Source organism: Mobula birostris, chromosome 1 (assembly GCF_030028105.1).
Source record: "Mobula birostris isolate sMobBir1 chromosome 1, sMobBir1.hap1, whole genome shotgun sequence".
Classification (NCBI taxonomy): domain Eukaryota; kingdom Metazoa; phylum Chordata; class Chondrichthyes; order Myliobatiformes; family Myliobatidae; genus Mobula; species Mobula birostris.
The window spans coordinates 25955444-25973715 of record NC_092370.1 but is presented as its reverse complement, the minus strand read 5'-3'; the positions used below and the strand labels follow the sequence as shown (position 1 = coordinate 25973715).

Sequence of the window (18272 nt, the reverse complement as noted above, 5' to 3'; positions counted from 1 at the left end):
AAAGCCAAATTAAACCCACTGAGATTCAATGTTGTAAAACAATAAAACATGAAAACTTCCAAATGGGGTGACTACTTTTTATAGGCACTGTAAGTTTAAAAAGTTGGTACAACATCATGGGCCCTGGGACCTGTAATGTTTTATACTGTTCTATGAATGTGTCTATGTGGAGTTAATGTTGGAAAGGTATCTGTTTAAGGGCCAACAGAACTCAACAGTCAGTTTCCACTCTGTACAATTGTCTAATTGTGACACACACAGTAGAGTTGGTGCCTCACAACTCCAGTTCAATTCTGATCTCTAGTGCTGTCTTTATGGAGTTTGCATGTTCTCACTGGCTCTCTAGTTTCCTGCCACATCCCAAAGAGATACACAGTCTATGTAAGTGAGAGATGCTGGCTATATGGAGAAATCAGGTTAATGGAAAATTAGTGAGGGATGGGATTGCTCTGTGCTGTCTACAGGTCAATGGAGTGAAATACCCTCCTCCTACATCATAAGTGAAACACCACACCTTTTCTGCAGAGAACCTAGGCAGCAGTTCAGTTATTTATTAATTACATTCAGATCTTGTTTGCAACTTTTTTTGTACAAGTATTACAGTAGTGATCCAAGTAGATCCAAAGCTTACATTTGAACTTACTTCACTGGGCCGGATTTTGATATAAAAGTTGTTCCTTTTGTACGAGATCTTGAGAACCTTTGGCCAGGCAAATCTGTTTATTCTCAACCGGTCTCTGTAGATGAGCAGCCCACTTGCACACACACCAAGCATAATATCAACTCCTTCCGAATCCTTGCAAAGCAAAACACTGACATGTAATTTTAATCATCACTAAACACAAAATTTCATAAAATATTGTTGTGTTATTATCCAAAATTGCAAAATAGCAATGGCCGACCTGAAACTATATCTGAACCTGCAAGTATCTCAATGCAGAGAGTTTCAAAGCTTACAGAACATTATAAATGAAGTGGAACAATTCCGCTAGGCTCCAGTGGATAGAGGGTTGAGTAGTTCTGATATTGAGCTGCTGCCAAAAACTAGTCCACAATTTTGTACTTCAATTGCAGTAGTCACCGCAGATGTGGGGTACCATCTAACTGCCCAGTCTTCATAACCTGATAGTAAAACAATGGGCTTTACTCTGGATGTTGTGAGTCTTGTATTGATGAACTCTTGCCAGTGGAATAACCTCTATGATTCTATTAGTCAAGTATCAGAAACACTTCAGAATTGTCAGCATGTGTACAGTAACTCTGGCAGAACACCTGAAGCTGATAGTCATATCTGCCACATTTATCCAATTCCCACCAACTTTACCTCAGCAGATCAAGAAAACTTGAAAGAAAGGCCCAAACAGAAAAGATTTTACAGATGCTAGAAATCCAGAGCAACACACACAAAATGCTGGAGGAATTCAGCAGGTCAGGCAGCATCTCTGGAAATGAATAAACAATTGAACGAAGTCCCGATAAAGGGTCTTGACTTGAAATGTTGACTGTTTATTCCTCTCCATATACCTGGCTATCTTCTAGCAAGATGTAGTCTCAAGTCAAATTTCTATTCAGATGAGCAGCTCACCTGCTGAGTTTCTCCAACATTTTGTGCATGTTACTTTTAAAAAAAAAAGCTACAAGTTTCTTCAAGAACTACAGCCAACTGGAATGGCTGGAGATGAAAAAAAAACTACCTCTTTTTGGTCGCTTCATTCTAAGCAATTAAAAACTGTACTAGATCCGAGGTTAATATAAATGGCAGACAGAAAAATTTCTGCAACAAATCAGGCACAGAAATCAAAGAATCAGCTGTAACTTAGTAAATACAGCAAAGGTCAAGATATTCTTGGCTAAGTATGGAATCACATCACTAAAAATTTACAAACAGTAAAAGCAAAGTAAAACTACTTCTTCCAAACTACCTCTCATATTGATAGGAAAGAATGGGGCTCAGGAATGGTAACTTATCCTATCACTGGCTTCCACCAATATCACTTAAATGAACACTAAATGTTCCTGTCCCCTGTTTATTAATTCCTAGCTTGCTTCTTTCCCAATCTTTCCCTATATTTGATTTGCTTCCTTTGCCAATTATCCCTCTTTTCCCTCTTTCCAGGACCCCTTCCACTTTCTTCCCAAATTATACACACATTTCATGCTTTCTTTTGTATTCATAGTACATTCTTCTTCAGTGTTCACCACTCTTGAAATGGTAGTTTCCATTTCATATGTACTGGGGCTAATCTATTTGCACCTCAATACCCTCACTACCCACCAACCAGAGCCCTTTTACAAGTTTCAGGGTAAAATGTGAGTCAAAGTCTGCTTTGAGTAGGAATGTGACGTGAGACAACATCTTGATTATACGGAAGCATCTGTGAATGTTTCAAGTTGATAACCTCATCCACGGATAATACCCAACTGGCAGCATTTTCATTTTCTATTGTGTATTTCCAGTACCTGCTGCATTTTACCTCTGCCTGATAACAGCTCTGTGAAGAGGTAAGGAATACTCTATGGAACTTAATGAGCTTTATAAATGCAAATTGAAATAAACCTGGTAACCTATCGTCAGAGTTGGGCAAGTAGTCGGTAACCTGCTGTTGATAAACCTGTCAGCTTATCACTCTACAGCCTAGAAACGACCTCTAGGGGTGACTGGAGAGTTGGAACCACTCATTGGCAATGCCAAATAGATCTGTAACCCAATCCACAATAAGTGACACACACAAAACGCTGGAGGAACTCAGCAGGTCAGGCAGCACCTGCAGAGAGGAATAAACAGTTGACGAGGCCCTTCACCCCTAACAAGTGAGTTGTTCTTAGCTGGATATAAGCAGCAGGCAACTTGCCCTTTTCATTGACTCACTTTCTTTTAGCCTGCTGAGCTACAATGACTTCTAGACATAAAGTTATGTTTCCAAAATAATGAATTCTGCCAACCCACATCTAAAGAATTTAGATCAAGGCAAAGTGCAGGTTTTGACAGGGAGAGCAGACAGTTTAAAGGAAATCAGCAGGATTCCGTGTTGGAGTATGACATGGGGAAATATTTATTTATATTTATGTTACTTTATTGAGATATAGTGCAGAATAGGCCCTCTGTCCCTTCGTGCCATGGTACCCAGCAATCCCCTGATCTAATCCTAGCCTAATTATGGGACAATTTACAAAAACCAATTAACCTACCCACCAGTATGTCTTTAGACTGTGGGAGGAAACTGGAGCACCCGGAGGAAACCCACGTAGTCACGGGGAGAACGTACAAACTCCTAACAGGCAGTGGTAGGAATTGAACCCAACTCGCCAGTACTGTAAAGCATTGTGCTAACCACTATGCTACCCGATCGGCAGAGTAAAGCAAGTATCTTCCTTTCAGGAATCAGTGCCGCAGGTGTTCCACACTTGATGGTGCTTATTATGATTAAATATAAACAATAACTGAAAAAATTGGACTTTTATTAGCACCCTTCACTTCTACTTCAGCAATGACAATAAAGTCTGGTCATGATTGTAATGGAGGAAGCATAACGATTTGAATTCAGCAACCTTCTGCCCTCAGCAAGATAACATGCTTGGATAACCTATTTTGGTGATGGCAATTGAGTGATAAATATTAGGCAGAACCCTGAGGTTTACGTCCCTCGTTTCCCCTGAAATCATAGCAATGGATGTTTTACCTCTATCTGAGACAACAGATGGGATCTCATTTCAATACCTCATCTTAAGCAGTGCAGCAGTCCTTCTGGGCTACAGATTGTTAACCTAGGTCTCTGACCACCTGGCTTGAATTGACAAGCTCCTCATACAGGTGCTACCGGCTGAGCTGCAGCTGGCATTAATTTTACATCGTACTTACACAGCCCTGTGCCTGCATGTTTGGTCTGTGATTATGCATCAGATGTAGGCAGACGCCAAGTATCTGCAAATTGCATACATTGCAAAACATTTACATGAACTGTAGGTACAAGGTTTACCCTACTAATGAAAAAAGTGGAGGATATAGCCCAGTCCATCACAGGCAAAGCACCTCCCACCACTGAGCAGCTCTAAAAGGAGCGCTGCCACAAGAAAACAGCAATTACCCTACAACCCATGTTCTATGTCATTCCAGGCAGTTTCTAGAACAGGTTACACGGTCAGCACCACATTGTGGGCTGAAAAGGGCCTGTAATGTGCTGTAGATTTCTATGTTCAAATCATCAAGCTCCTAAGCCAGTGTGGATAACATCACACACCTTAACACTGAACTGATTCCATTACCTACTGTCTCACTTTCAATGTCTTTACAACTCAAGTGTTCAGCATTATTTTTTTTGTATTTGCACAGTTTGTCTTTTGCACATTGGTTGTCAGTCTTTGTGTGTCACTTTTCATTGTTTCTACTGTATTTCTTTGTTCGACTGTGAATGCTTGCAAGAAAATGAATCTCAAGGTAGTGTACAGTGACATACATATAGTTTGATAATAAATTTACATTGAACTTTTACATTTAAACTAGGCTGCTCTCTGTATTCATTTCACGTTATGGCAATGAAGGACTGTTAGAGCTAATCAAAGTTCACGAACTGTTGTGTGATCTGTACATTTCTAATGAAACAGCAAACTACTTGCTGATTCCATTTATACTGTAGGTCAGTACTGTACTTTGATGGTTATCTGATTGATCAAAGTAATGCTCGTTTCCTTCCTTTCTCTAATCAGCTCTTATATTTATACAGCTGAACTGACAGACAGAAAAGAGTTCCAATCAACTGGAATAAAACAGCTGTATCTCCAGTACTGTGGTTCTTTGGCTCAGTATCACTATTGGTAAGTATTTCATTTTTATCAAATTAAGCTTTGCAGCAGTAAACATGTCAGTCTATTCAAGCAGAGATGAAAGGATTCTGAAATACCAACATTGCGTTTAGCTGTACCTTGGCATGATGCAAGTCCACTCCATACATAGACAGCTTTTTGGCATTTTCCAAATAATGCATTTCTGCTTCTGCAGGTGACATGCCCCTAAAAATTATCAACAATAATTAGAATTTTATTCAGTTCATCTACCAAGTTCAGCATTTTGAATGTTACAAATCTATCCAAAAATGCAAAAAAAAACCTCTCCAACTGTGTGCATTTTCATGCACGGCCATGCATCCTCTTACAAAATAACCAGGGGTAGAAAACATTATGTATAAAATGGCAATATTTATGCTTAGAAAAGAAATGTTAGAGGAGACACGAGATGCAGATGCAGGAATCTGGAGCAACAATCGCAGCATTTGTGAAAGGAAATGTCGACATTTCGGGTGGATTCCCAGCATCAAGACCAAATGCAAATGTTCCACACATAGGTCATTAATTACAGAGGCAGTATCCTGCATTTTAAAGACCAAGCAAGTAGGCCACATATTTCCTAACACAAAAATCACTGGGTTAATGACAACAGATGTAACTCTAATGTGAGATGAACTGAGGACACAGGTTCATTACTGCTAAAAGGGAAACTACAATGTCCTCAGAGAAATGAAATGCTTGTTGCAAATAGCCAAATAAATCAGATTCTTCCTGACTTTAAACATGTAGCCAACAAGGCATCAAAAAAACTGATATTTATAGCCTCAACAACTGTATTTCATACATTCATTTAGATAAAGATTGAAATCTCTGAAGAATAATTTAACCAAAACTTGAATACCTGAAGAGTTAAAATTAAAAACACAAGACACTTAATATCATTGATTAGTCAGTAATGCTCCAATGTATGCAGACTGTATGCACAGCCAACATACAACTTTGAATCCAAAATGATTTGCAGTGGGTCACTGGTAAACAACTGTTCTATATCATGGGAATTAGCATTAGTGAAGCTAATTAAATTGTTATCCACAGGAAGCACTGTGTATATTCTGTTTGCTGTTGTCGTCCAATTCCAGTTTAAAAAGACACAAGACAGTGCCCAAGGAAAAAACATCAAGAGAAACATTTGATAAATTACAAAATTTACAAGTTTTACTTTCAGGCTTACCATAATTTGTTTCTCATAAATCTAATTTAGTAATTAATTTTATTTTTTTTTATTTGCAGGTAGTGTTGAGGGAGCAATGTGTTTGCAGAAGGATTTAGACAGATTGTGGGAATGGGCACTTGGAATGTAGTTTAGGGAATTTCATGGTCATGGACTTTGGCAGAAGGAAGAAAGGCTGGGGCTGTTTTCTAAATGGGGAGAAAATTCAGAAATTAAAGGTGCAGAGGAACTTGGGAGTCCTCATGCAGGTTGAGTCAATGGTAAGGAAGGCAAATGCAACGTTAGCATTCATTTCAAGAGGACTAGAATACAAAAGCAAGGACGTGATGCTAAAACTTTACAAGGCTTTGATCAGACTGCATTTGGAGTATTGTGAGCAGTTTTCGGCTCCTTATCTAAGAAAGATGTACTGGTATTAGAGAGAGTCCGGAGGAGGATCGTGAGAATGATCCCAAGTATCAAAGGGTTAACATTTGAGGAGTGTTTGATGGCTCTGGGTCTGAACTCGCTGGAGTTTAGAAGAATGAGGGGGTATCTCATTGAAATCTATCGAATATTGAAGGGCGTGGAAAGGGTGGATGTGGAGAGGATAAGACCAAAAGACATAGAAGCAGAATTCAGGCCATTCAGTCCATTAGGTCTGCTCTACCATTCCATCATGACTGATCCTGGATCTCACTCAACCCCATATACTCTCTTCTCGGAAACTATCAATTTCCACTTTGAAAATACCCCGGACTTGGCTTCCACTGCAGTCCATGGTAAAGTGTTCCACAGATCCACTACTCTCTGGCTAAAAAAAATTCCTCCTTACCTCTGTTTGAAAGGGTCGTCCTTCAGTTCTGAGCCTGTGCCCTCCTGTTCTGGTTACCCCACCAAAGGAAACATCCTCTCCATATACCCCTTATCCAGACCTTTCAACATTCGGTAAGTTTCAATGAGATCCCCGCCATGTATTCTTCTAAATCCCAGTGAGTACAGGCCCAAACCTGCCAAACACTCTTCATATGTTAACCCCTTCTCTCCCAGAATTATCCTTGTGAACCTCCTCTGGGCTCCAATGACAACACATCCTTTCTGAGATATGGGGCCCATAACCTTTGACAATATTCAAGAGTGGCCTGACCAATGTCTTACAAAGTATCAGCATTATCTCCTTACTTTTATATTCCATTCCCCTTGAAATAAATACCAACACTGCACTTGTCTTCCTGACCACAGACTCAACCTACAAATTAATCTTCTGTGAGTCTTGTATTAGGATTCCTAAGTCCCCTTGCACCTCTGATGTTTGAGTTTTCTCCCCAGTTAAATAATAGTCTGCACTATTATTCCTTTTACCAAAATGCATTATCATATATTTCCCAACACTGTATTCCATTGCCTCTTTTTTTGCCCACTCTTCTTAATTTATCTACAAACGTAAGTCTTGCTGCAATCACATGGCTTTCTCAGCACTACCTATCCCTCCACCTATCTTCGTATCACGGGTAAACTTTGCCACAAAGCCATCAATTTCATTATCAAAATCACTGACAAACAATGTGAAAAGCAGCAGTCCAATACTGACCCCTAAGGAACACCACTAGTCACTGGCAGCCAACCAGACAAGACTCCATTTATTCCCACTTGCTGCCTCTGCCTGTCAGCCATTCTGCTATCCATGCCAGTATCTTTCCTGTAAAACCATAGGATTTTATCTTGTTAAGCAGCCTCATGTGTGGCATCTTACCAAATGCCTTCTGAAAATCCAACTAAATAACATCCTCTGTCTCTCCTTTGCTCACCCTACTTGTTTCTTCCTCAAAGAACTCTAACAGATTTATCAGGCAAGATTTCCCTTTACAGAAACCATACTGACTTTTGAGTTATTTTATCATTAATCTCAAAGTACCCCAAAACCTCATCCTTAATAATAGACCCCCACACTTCCCCAACCACTAAGGTTAGGCTAACAGCTGAGAAGATCATCGAGGTCTCTCTTCCCGCCATTACAGACATTTACACCACACGCTGCATCCGTAAAGCAAACAGCATTATGAGGAACCCCACACACCCCTCATACAAACTCTTCTCCCTCCTGCCATCTGGCAAAAGGCACCAAAGTATTTGAGCTCTCACAACCAGACTATGTGACAGTTTCTTCCCCCAAGTCATCAGACTCCTCAATACCCAGAGCCTGAACTGACACCAACCTACTGCCCTCTACTGTGCCTATTGACTTGTTTATTATTTATTGTAATGCCTGCACTGTTTTGTGCACTTTATGCAGTCCTGGGTAGGTCTGTAGTCTAGCGTAGTTTTGTGTTGTTTCACATAGTTCATTGTATTGTTCATGTAGCACCATGGTCCTGAAAAATGTTGTCTCGCTCTTACTGTGTACTGTACCAGCAGTTATGGTCAAAATGACAATAAAAAGTGACTTGACTTGACTATAATGTTTCCTATAGTGGGGGAGTCAAGGGCCAAAGGGAGACAGATTCAGAAATGTGGGATGTCCATTTAGAACAGAAAAATGTCTTTAGCCAGAGGGAGGTGAATCTGTAGAACTCTTTGCCACTGACAGCTGTGGAGGCCAGGTTATTGAGTATATTTAAAGCGGAAGTTGATAGGTTCTTGATTAATCATGGCGTCAAATGTCGCAGGGAGAAGGCAGGAGAATGGGGTCCGGGAGGTTAATAAATCAGCCCTGATGGAATGGTGGAGCAGACTTGATAGGCCAAATAGTCTTGATAAGTGTTTATAATTAAAATATCAAAGCAAAATGTTGTTGATTTTTTTTGGCAATTAGGATTTATTAGTGGCACATGACTTGCCTTGTCCACTAAATTTATGGACTAGTTATAAATGACTCAATGAAAGCTGCCAGCAATTTTAAACTATCAAATTACTGTACATGCCTAAGTACTGTTACACGTACTTGTGAGTTTTGTGTAGTTCTATTATTTTTTCTTCCAGTTCCTTAGTTTCATTCGGAGCAAAGCGAAACTCACTGATGTACTCAGTGCCGTACTCATCTGGGTCATAGTCCCCCAGTTCGGCTTGGACCGTGTATGAACCAAGCAAGACATGTGTGGCAAAAGAACATGGCAATCGTCCAGAGACAACGTCATCCCTCAGCTGCAGACACAAGTAGTACCTAGATGGGAGGATAAAGAAAAAGAAGCTTGAGATCTTCCAAACTTTTGGAGGTAAGCAGCATTCACTGGGGCATCGGACTTAAGAAATGACAATCAATATTTTTTTCAGGAATCAAATGAAAAAAGACCTGTATTGCATGGCAGAAGAGGCAGCATCCTTGGAAGGGAATTAACAGTTGACGTTTCGGGCCGAGACTCTTCTTCTGGCCTTGATGAAGGATCTCGGCCTGGAACATCGACTGTTCCTTTCTTTCCATAGATGCTGCCTGGCCTGTGATGTTCCTCCAGCATTTTCTGTGTGTTGCCTTGGATTTCCAGCATCTGCAGATTTTCTCTTGTTTGTGAATATACATCATTTCTTTTTTTAAAAAAAGAATATGAATTTGATGAAGATTCCACATTGATTACTCTGAACCGATGTAATTTAGTGGAGTAAGTCACAGATGTCTCTTTCTGGCAGCTTGAGAATTTCTCAACACTGGAGACATTCTTTGCTTTCAGTGGAGTACAACTTAATAATGAAATTTAGACAGATCACAGGAATATTAAACAATCAAATTACAAAAGCTGTTTATTTTCATATAATGATTTTATAAGTTCCCAAGTAGTTTATTAAAACTATTGTTATATGCAAAAAGATAATTTGTAAAACGTGCATGCTCAGGACATGGGCATTATAGTCAGGTCTAATTGCTCTGCATTGAATAGCCTTGTTCAGCTCTGTCAGAGGGCAATAAGAATCAACAGTATTGCTGTGGATTGAAAAGTCACATACTCAGCTAGGAAAGGAAAATCAAATTCCTTATTCAAGATGTGAATCAGATGGGTGAACACTTCCATTTCATGGTTTAATCACTGCGTTTTTATTCCAAATACATTAACTGTATTCAAATTTCCAAACTAGCTGGTGGGATTCAGACTTGTATCTCTGACAAAATATGGCATACATGTCTTGCAAATTTACCAATATGCTGCTTCCTCTCTTAAATTTCTCTCCAGTGAGACTGGCAGTAAGCTGCTGATATTTTCCTGTTTAAAAGACAGCAGCTTTGGTATTTTCATTAATATGTGTCCAGAAGTGAGGGCAGCAGCGGGGAAAGGCCCAGATAGAGTGGATGTGGAGGGAATGATTCTTAGAGTGAGGGAGTCTAGGACCAGATATCAAAGTCTCAGAATACAAGGACGTCCTCTTATAAGAGAGATGAAGAGGAATTCCTTTAGCCACAGGATGGTGAATCTGTGGAATTCAGTGCCACAGATGGCTGTGGAGGCTAGGTCATTCGGTGTACTTAAGGCAGACGTTGATAGGTTCTTGATTACTAAGGGTGTCAAAGGTTACGGATAGAAGGCAGGAGAGTGAGTTAAGGAGGGATAATAAATCAGCCGTGATGGAATGGCAGAGCAGAGTTGATAGGTTGAGTGGCCTAATACTGCTCCTATGTCTTATGGACACAATTTTCTTTTTAAATGAATCCCTAAATCACAGGGAAAATGAAGTTGGGAGATACATAAACAACAGGAATTCTGCAGATGGTGGAAATTCAAGAAATGTCCTGACGAAAGGTCTCGGCCTGAAACGTCGACTGTACCTCTTCCTAGAGATGCTGCCTGGCCTGCTGCGTTCACCAGCAACTTTGATGTGTGTTGCTTAGGAGATACGTACCCCATCACAGCTGAAACGGTCAGTATTTTTAGATTCCCTTCAATTGCTTGAGCTTATTTTTTAAAAGTCTTCTTAGTCTTAATTATTTCAGTTTTAAAATGCTTGATTAATTTTAAACAGTTAGTGGATTTTAAACGAGACTGAAGTCTTCTGGGCGGCATAAACATTCAGAGATGTTGACAACTTGCCAAGCCAGAGGCATGGTTTAACCAGCTGTCAAGGATTTCTTTGCCTGTTATGTAACCATGTCTTGCTTTTCCCTGTCTCATGATACCAAACATGTTATGAAAGATCATGATGCCATTCAGGGCCAAGCTGTGACTGATGGACCCAACTCCCGTTGGCAAGTTCCCATGGAGAAATGTACAAGTGTGATTTAACGGTAGAATAACAGTGAGGTCAGCTAGCTTGTTACTTTAACACTTTGTAGTCCAATAAGTTTTGATTAATTCTTCAAAGAACGTCTGTTCAAAAGATAATGAAACTCTGTAAGGGCAAGTGAAGAATTCAACCAAGAGAAAACAGAAACTGCGGATGGTGGAATCTACAGTTTTTTCCTAGAGTCTCATGATATTTTACACCCATCTACTGGAGTATTAACTTAATGTAAAATATAAAAAGATAAGTGTTGTCCCCAGAAAAGGCCGAAGTCTTACTCGGCTCAAAGTTCAAAGTAAATGTATTATCAAAGCACATGTTTGCCACCATATACAACCCCGAGTTTCATTTTCTTGCAGGAATGGACAGTAAATCCAAGAAACACAACAGAATCAATGAAAGACTGACAGGACAGACAAACAACCAATGTGCAACAGAAGACAAACTGTGCAAATACAAAAGAGAAAAAAAAATAAACAAACAATAAATAATGAAAACATGAGATGAAGAATCCTTGAAAGTGAGTCCATAGGTTGTGAGAACATTTCAATGATGGGGCAGATGAAGTTGGGTGTGGTTACCCCCTCTGGCTCAAGACCCCCTGATGGTTGAGGGATAATGACTGTTTCTGAACCTGGTGGTGTGGGTCCCAAGGCCCCTATATCTTCTTCCTGATGGCAACAGCAAGAAGAGAACATAGCCTGGATGGTGGGGCTCCTCGATGATGGATGCTGATTTCCTGTGACAGAGCTCTGTAGAGATGAGCTCAATGGTGAGGAGAGCTTTATCCATAATGGACTGGGCCATACCCACTACTTTTTGTATGATCTTCCATTCGAGGGCATTGGTGTTTCCATACTAGATCGTGACTAGTCAATATACTCTCCACCACAGATACACCAACGTTTGTCAAAGTTTGAGATGTCATGCCAAATCTTCACAAACTTCTAAGGAGGTAGAAGCGCTACCTTGCTTTCTTCGTCATAGCACTTATGGGATAGATCCTCTGAAATGCTAACACTGAGGAAGTTAAAGTTGCTGACCCTCTCCACCTCTGATCCTTGATGAGGACAGGACAATGGACCTCCAGTTTCCTCCTCCTCCTGAAGTCAATAATCAGCTCCTTGGTCTTACTGACATTGAGTGAGAGGTTGTTGTTATGCTACCAGTCAGTCAGATTTTCAATCACCCTCCTATACGCTGATTCATCACCGCCTTTAATTCAGCCAACAACAGTGATGTCGTCAGTAAACTTAGATATAGCTTTGCAGCTGTGCTTAACTCAAAGTCATAAGTATTAAGCGAGTAGAGCAGGGGGTTAAGCACACAGCCTTGTGGTACACCTCTACTAATGGAGATTGTAAAGGATTGTTTTTGCCAATCCAAACTGACTGGGGTCTGCAAGTGAGGAAATCGAGGATTCAGTTGCATGAGATGGTATTGAGGCCAAGATCTTGAAGCTTATTGATTGGATTTAAGGGGATGATGGTATTGAATGTTGAGCAGTAGTTGATAAAGAGCATCCTGATATATGCATTTTCACTGTCCAGATGTTGTAGGGTTAAGTGAAGGGACGATGAAATGGCATCTGCTGTGGACCCATTATGAGGGTAGGCAAATTGCAGCAGATCCAAGTCACTTCTTGGGCAGCAATTGATATGCTTCATCACCAACTTCCTGAAGCATTTCATTACAGTGGATGTAAGTGCCACTGGGATGATGGTCACTGAGGCAGGTTACCATGCTTTTCTCAGTCTCCGGTATAAATGAAGCCTCTTTGAAGCAGGTGGGTACCTCAGACTGCCAAAAGGAGAGGTTAAATATTTTAATGAGCACTCCAGCCAGTTGATCAGTACAGGTCTTTAGTAGTGGGCCAGGTACTCTATCTGGGCCGGATGCTTTCCGTGATTTCACCCTCCTGACAGATGCTCTCATGTCAACCTCAGAGACTACAATGGTAGGGTCATCGGGGGCTCTGGGAGTTTGTGAAGTTTCCTTCACGTTTTGATAGTCGAAGCAATCATGTAAGACATTGAGCTCATCTGGGAGCGAAGCCTTATCACCTCTGTCACTTGCTTTCACTCCGTAAGAGGGGATAACATTCAAGCCCCTGCTATGGCTGTCGTGCATCCTTCAGTGATTCAAGTTTGGCCCAGAATTGCCGCTTCGTACATGAGATGCCGTAGATTGCACCTGGACATCTTCCATCTTACTTGGTCGCCAGACCCGAATGCCACCGATCTGGTCCTCAGCAGATTGTGGATCTCATGGTTCATCCAGGGCTTCTGGTTGGAGAAGACTCTGAATGATTTTGTGGGGACACAATCGCCTACGACTGATTTTATAAAGTCCGTGATAATCGTGGTGAATTCAAGCCCCTCACTACCACCTCCAGCTGTACTGACAGATTCTGAAAAACTGGAACACTGAATGATATGGTATATTGGCCAATGGAATCGCCAGAAGATGACGAGTCCAAGAACTCTATTGAAGGACTGGCTCAGTTGACAAGCATTTGGAAGGTGGCTGGCTCAATATTTTGCAATCTATCTTGCTAAATTGGCCTCGAGGAAATCTGCAGATGCTGGAAATTCATCCAACGCACACAAAAAATGCCGGTGAACGCAGCAGGCCAGGCAGTTGATGTTTCGGGCCAGGACCCTTCGTCAGGACTAACTGAAAGAAGAGGTAGTAAGAGATTTGAAAGTGGGAGGGGGAGGGGGAGATCTGAAATGATAGCAGAAGACAGGAGGAGAGGAGTGGATCTAAGAGCTGGAAAGTTGATTGGCAAAAGGGATACCAGGCTGGAGAAGGGACAGGATCATGGGACGGAAAGCCTGTGGAGAAACAGAAGGGGGGAGGGGAGCCCGGAGGGTGGAGAGCAGGCAAGGCTGATTTATACTTTTGCGCCAACTTGACGCCTTAACCTACGCAAGTGGCCTACGCGCGTTGTGAGCATTTATACTTGTGCGTTGGGGTGGCTGCGTCGCTCTGCAATTCGGCCACATCGCACATGCGCACACACCTGCCCGCGCAAGGCTTCATGGTCACGGTCGTCTTTCTCGGGGTAAACAAGTTTAAAGCGAGCGTCTTTTTTTGTAAAAGTGAAACGTGTCCTCCATAATTTCGGAGGTCTGTAAAGCTTTATGGAAAGCATTGCAGCCAGAGTCACTTCCCTGCCCTTCAGTCAGCCAATGGGAAGCTACTGGAGCGTAGGAGGAAATGCGATGCTACCAAGCGGACCAATCACAGTTGTTCAGTCTGCTTTGCTGCGACGCACAGTTACATTTTGGGAGCGGGGCGCTCAGGCTATGGCGTAGGGATCGCGTAGGCTCTGTGTATGGTTCGCAGCGACGCCGTACCTACAGCGTCAAGTTGACACAAAGTATAAATCAACCTTTATAGTGAGAGGGACAGAGGGAGAAAAAAGAGAGAGAGAGAAAAAGGGGAAAAAGTAAAAAAATATATTAAATAAATAAATAAGGAATGGGGTGTGACGGGGAGGAGGGGCATTAACGGAAGTTAGAGAAGTCAATATTCATGCCATCAGATTGGAGGCTACCCAGACGGTGTTGTTCCTCAATATATTTTTCCCCCTTTTTTTTCTCTCTTTTTCTCCCTCTGTCCATCTCACTATAATTCCTTGCCTGCTCTCCACCCTCCGGGATACCCTCCCCCCTTCTCTTTCTCCCTAGGCTTCCCGTCCCATGACCTTCTCCCTTCTCCAGCCTGGTATCCCTTTTGCCAATCAACTTTCCAGCTCTGAGATCCACCCCTCCCCACCTGTCTTCTCCTATCATTTCGGATCTCCCCCTCCCACTTTCAAACCTCTTGCTATCTCTTCTTTCAGTTAGTCCTGACAAAGGGTCCCAGCCTGAAACGTCGACTGTACCTCTTCCTAGAGATGCTGCCTGGCCTGCTGCATTCACCCGCATTTTTTGAGTGTGTTGCTAAATTGGCCACTTTCCCCAGTAAAACTGAAAGTATATCTCAGCAGTTATTTTGAAAGTCGCCAGTGTGCAGATTGCGTTATCTGAACCAAAGATATACACCCTCCAATGAGTTGAAACAATGTGCAAATATTATCTTACAGCTCTGAACACTTCTTCACTTGATTATAAAGGATGGCATAAAAACCAATTGATAAGCACTATGTCCAAGTTCTAGGAGTTCAAATTGCATCTTTAACTAACTGAATGACCCATTGGCCAGAAATCAAGTACTAGAGCCTTTTTTTTTAAATCATAAAGGCAACATTATTTGTCTTTAATCCACCATTTCAACAGTTAAAAGGTAGAAATTTGAAAAACTCAGATACAGTTATCTTAAATTACTAGCTTGCATGATATGATTGATTTTATTTAGAGTCCTCTCGACTCGAAACTACAGTGCTTTGCTGTGAATCAAGAAAGACAATTTAATAAAAACACAAGATGCTGTTTGAAAGAAAACAATCCAAGTAAATAGCAACATGCAGACATTTGAGACGTGCACCTTAAACATAATTGGCTTTCACTATGGTACCAAGTCTCTTTCTCTGATGGTTTCAGTTGGACAACATGCTACAAACAATCCATCTCATCTGTTGGTTTTACAACAAGTTGACAAGCTCTCTTTACTGCTCTTCCATCAGCTTCTGCTGTAGGCAGCAAAACATATATTTTAACACAAAGGAGAGCCAATCTAAAACAACAAGTCCATTTTGTGTTGTTCTAGATTTAGCATTCACTGGTGCCAGGATTTGATGGTTGACATTGCTGCAGTTTTGCTCCTCCCCATTAACTTTAAGTGGAATCAGACTTATTACCCAAGATCAATTACTATTAAGAAGGACCACTATAGCACTGTATTTCGAAAGCTCTCGGTCACAACACGCAGGAGGAACTCAGCAGAATCCAGCGTGTTGTGAGTGTTGCTTTGGCCCCAGCATCTGCAGATTATTTTGCGTTCTCGGTTTCGGTCTGTTTTTATCCAACAGTTAAATATACAGTACCTGTAATTTGGATTTAAAGATCATTATTTAAGTAGGGAACTCTTCTCTCATCACGGTAATTATTAGCTGCTGTACATCTGATGCATCAATTTTATGGATAGTGGAAATATTAAAATGTATGTATCATTAATGTGTTCACATGATTAAATGAGTAATTTCTGAAAGCTGTTTTGAATCAGAACGTTGAGTGCATGGATTTTTGAAGTGAAGCTTTCAAATTACATGAACTTTCAAGCGAATTACACTAGTCACATTAACTAATGTACATTTTCAATAGCAGAGAAAGCATTCAGGGAAAAAAAAATCAGTGCATCACACAGAATGAATTACTCTGCCACTGGTGAGACCCAATAAGCTCAGAGCACTCAGCAGTGAAGAGCCAAATGGAAATATTTCAGGTGGAGGGTCTATCAATTCTCATCATTCCTGATGGTCCAAAATAAATCATCCTTAATGTAGCTCTACTCGGATGGCAATCTGCACAGTATTTTAGTTGAACAAATGATAGATTCCAAGATTATTTATAATATTGTGATGTTTTTGCTTCAGGCAAACTGTACTATCAATGAAAGGAAAGATCTTGTAATCATTACATTTTAATTTCAATCGTTCATTCATTCTGTTGCTATATCTGTGTCCTCCACCATTTTTAAAAAAATATATTTTTCCACTATGCGATAAATTCATCATTACTTTCTCCCTCTTTCACTTTCTCTTTCTGCTAGTCCATGTTCACCTCTCCTTGCTGTGAGGGAAGGTATATTATAAACAAAACTATTTGTTCTCGTTTTATGGAAATCAAATGAGTGATGATACTGACAGTGTGAAAATAAGGGAAATATTCAGTAGATCCGGCAGCATCTGCTCAAAGAAAAACTGAATTACTGCTTCATACAAGCCAAATTCACAAGAAAACAGAACATACTTGTTTTCTCTCTTCTCCAGTTCTGACAAAGGATGCAAAACGTGAAGTATTAATTCTGTTTTATTTTCACAGATTCTGCTGAATCTACTGAGCATTTCACTCACTAGATTTGCTGTTTTAATCAGTTTTTCTTCATTTTACTAGGTTAGGTTTACATAGAATCATCATATTTTTTATATTCTGCCATTAAGTAGCATACTTCTGTTTAAAAATGTTTAATCTACAGTAACCCACACAAAACGCTGGAGGAACTCAGCAGGCTAGGCAGCATCTATGGAAAGGAGTACAGGTGAAATGTCGACTGTTAACTCCTTTCCATAGATGCTGCCTGGCCTGCTGAGTTTCTCCAGCATTTCATGCGTTTGGCTTGGATTTCCAGCATCTGCAGATTCTCCATTGTTTCTAATCCACTACAAAATTTATTTCCTTTGGTGAATATTGTTCATCTTAATTAAAAATAACTGACTGCATGTAAGGTATTTTGTGGAATTCAATACTCTATTTCACACTGTGCAAGCATGCCATGTGCCCTCTTAATCTTTGGAAGGATTAATCCTGAGGAAAGTGTTTACAAAACGATGTTTGACCATGGTCGACTCAACTGCAAATACTTTATTCCACTCACCGTGTAATGTCCTCAGAGAGCTGAGCGGGATCCGGAGGATAAAATTTTACATTGAATGCAAACTGCCACAAACCACCTAGATGGAGACAGATCATTCAAAAGATTTAAGCTTTGCACGAAATAATTACTTTAAGAATTGTGTATTTACTTGCAATACAAATCCAGCATTTGCACAGTCAGAATCAGAATCAGGTTTATTACCAAGTCACGTGTCATGAAGTTTGTTGACTACTTCAACTTGGATCTATCCTGGATTGGAAAGATACCCAAGTTTCCTTTCTTTACCACAAAGTCTCTAAATGGCCCTCTCTCTCCTGCAGTGTCATCTTTAACGGGTTCAAAACTGCCCTGTCATCTGCCTGTGCTGCTTCTCTCCTTTCCACAGTCCTGCTTTGAAGATTTGCCTCAGCCGTCAGCAAGCATCTTATAAGTTTCCCTCCTCTCTTCCTTCTTCCCTTCATGTCTGTTCCAAGTTCTTCTTGCTTTACAAGATCCACCTCTCACTTTTCCTTTCTCCCAAAAAAACCACCAACTT

General features: G+C 40.7%; 1 protein-coding gene across 6 annotated transcripts in view; it reads right to left on the bottom strand.

The window, feature by feature from the left end:
• The window catches only part of LOC140195118 (band 4.1-like protein 3), a 194225-nt gene that overhangs the window by 87815 nt on the left and 88138 nt on the right, over positions 1-18272 (bottom strand). For 3 of the 6 annotated variants that reach the window (XM_072252946.1, XM_072252935.1, XM_072252917.1), the window contains exons 6-9: positions 17738-17813; positions 8934-9152; positions 4920-5007; positions 644-796 (exon numbers count right to left, since the gene is read on the bottom strand). In XM_072252946.1, coding sequence (XP_072109047.1) covers positions 644-796; positions 4920-5007; positions 8934-9152; positions 17738-17813 — 536 coding nt within the window. Of the gene's footprint in view, positions 1-631; positions 797-4919; positions 5008-8933; positions 9153-17737; positions 17814-18272 lie in introns of all 6 variants that reach the window. The other 3 variants (XM_072252897.1, XM_072252907.1, XM_072252926.1) reach the window with 1 other exon arrangement.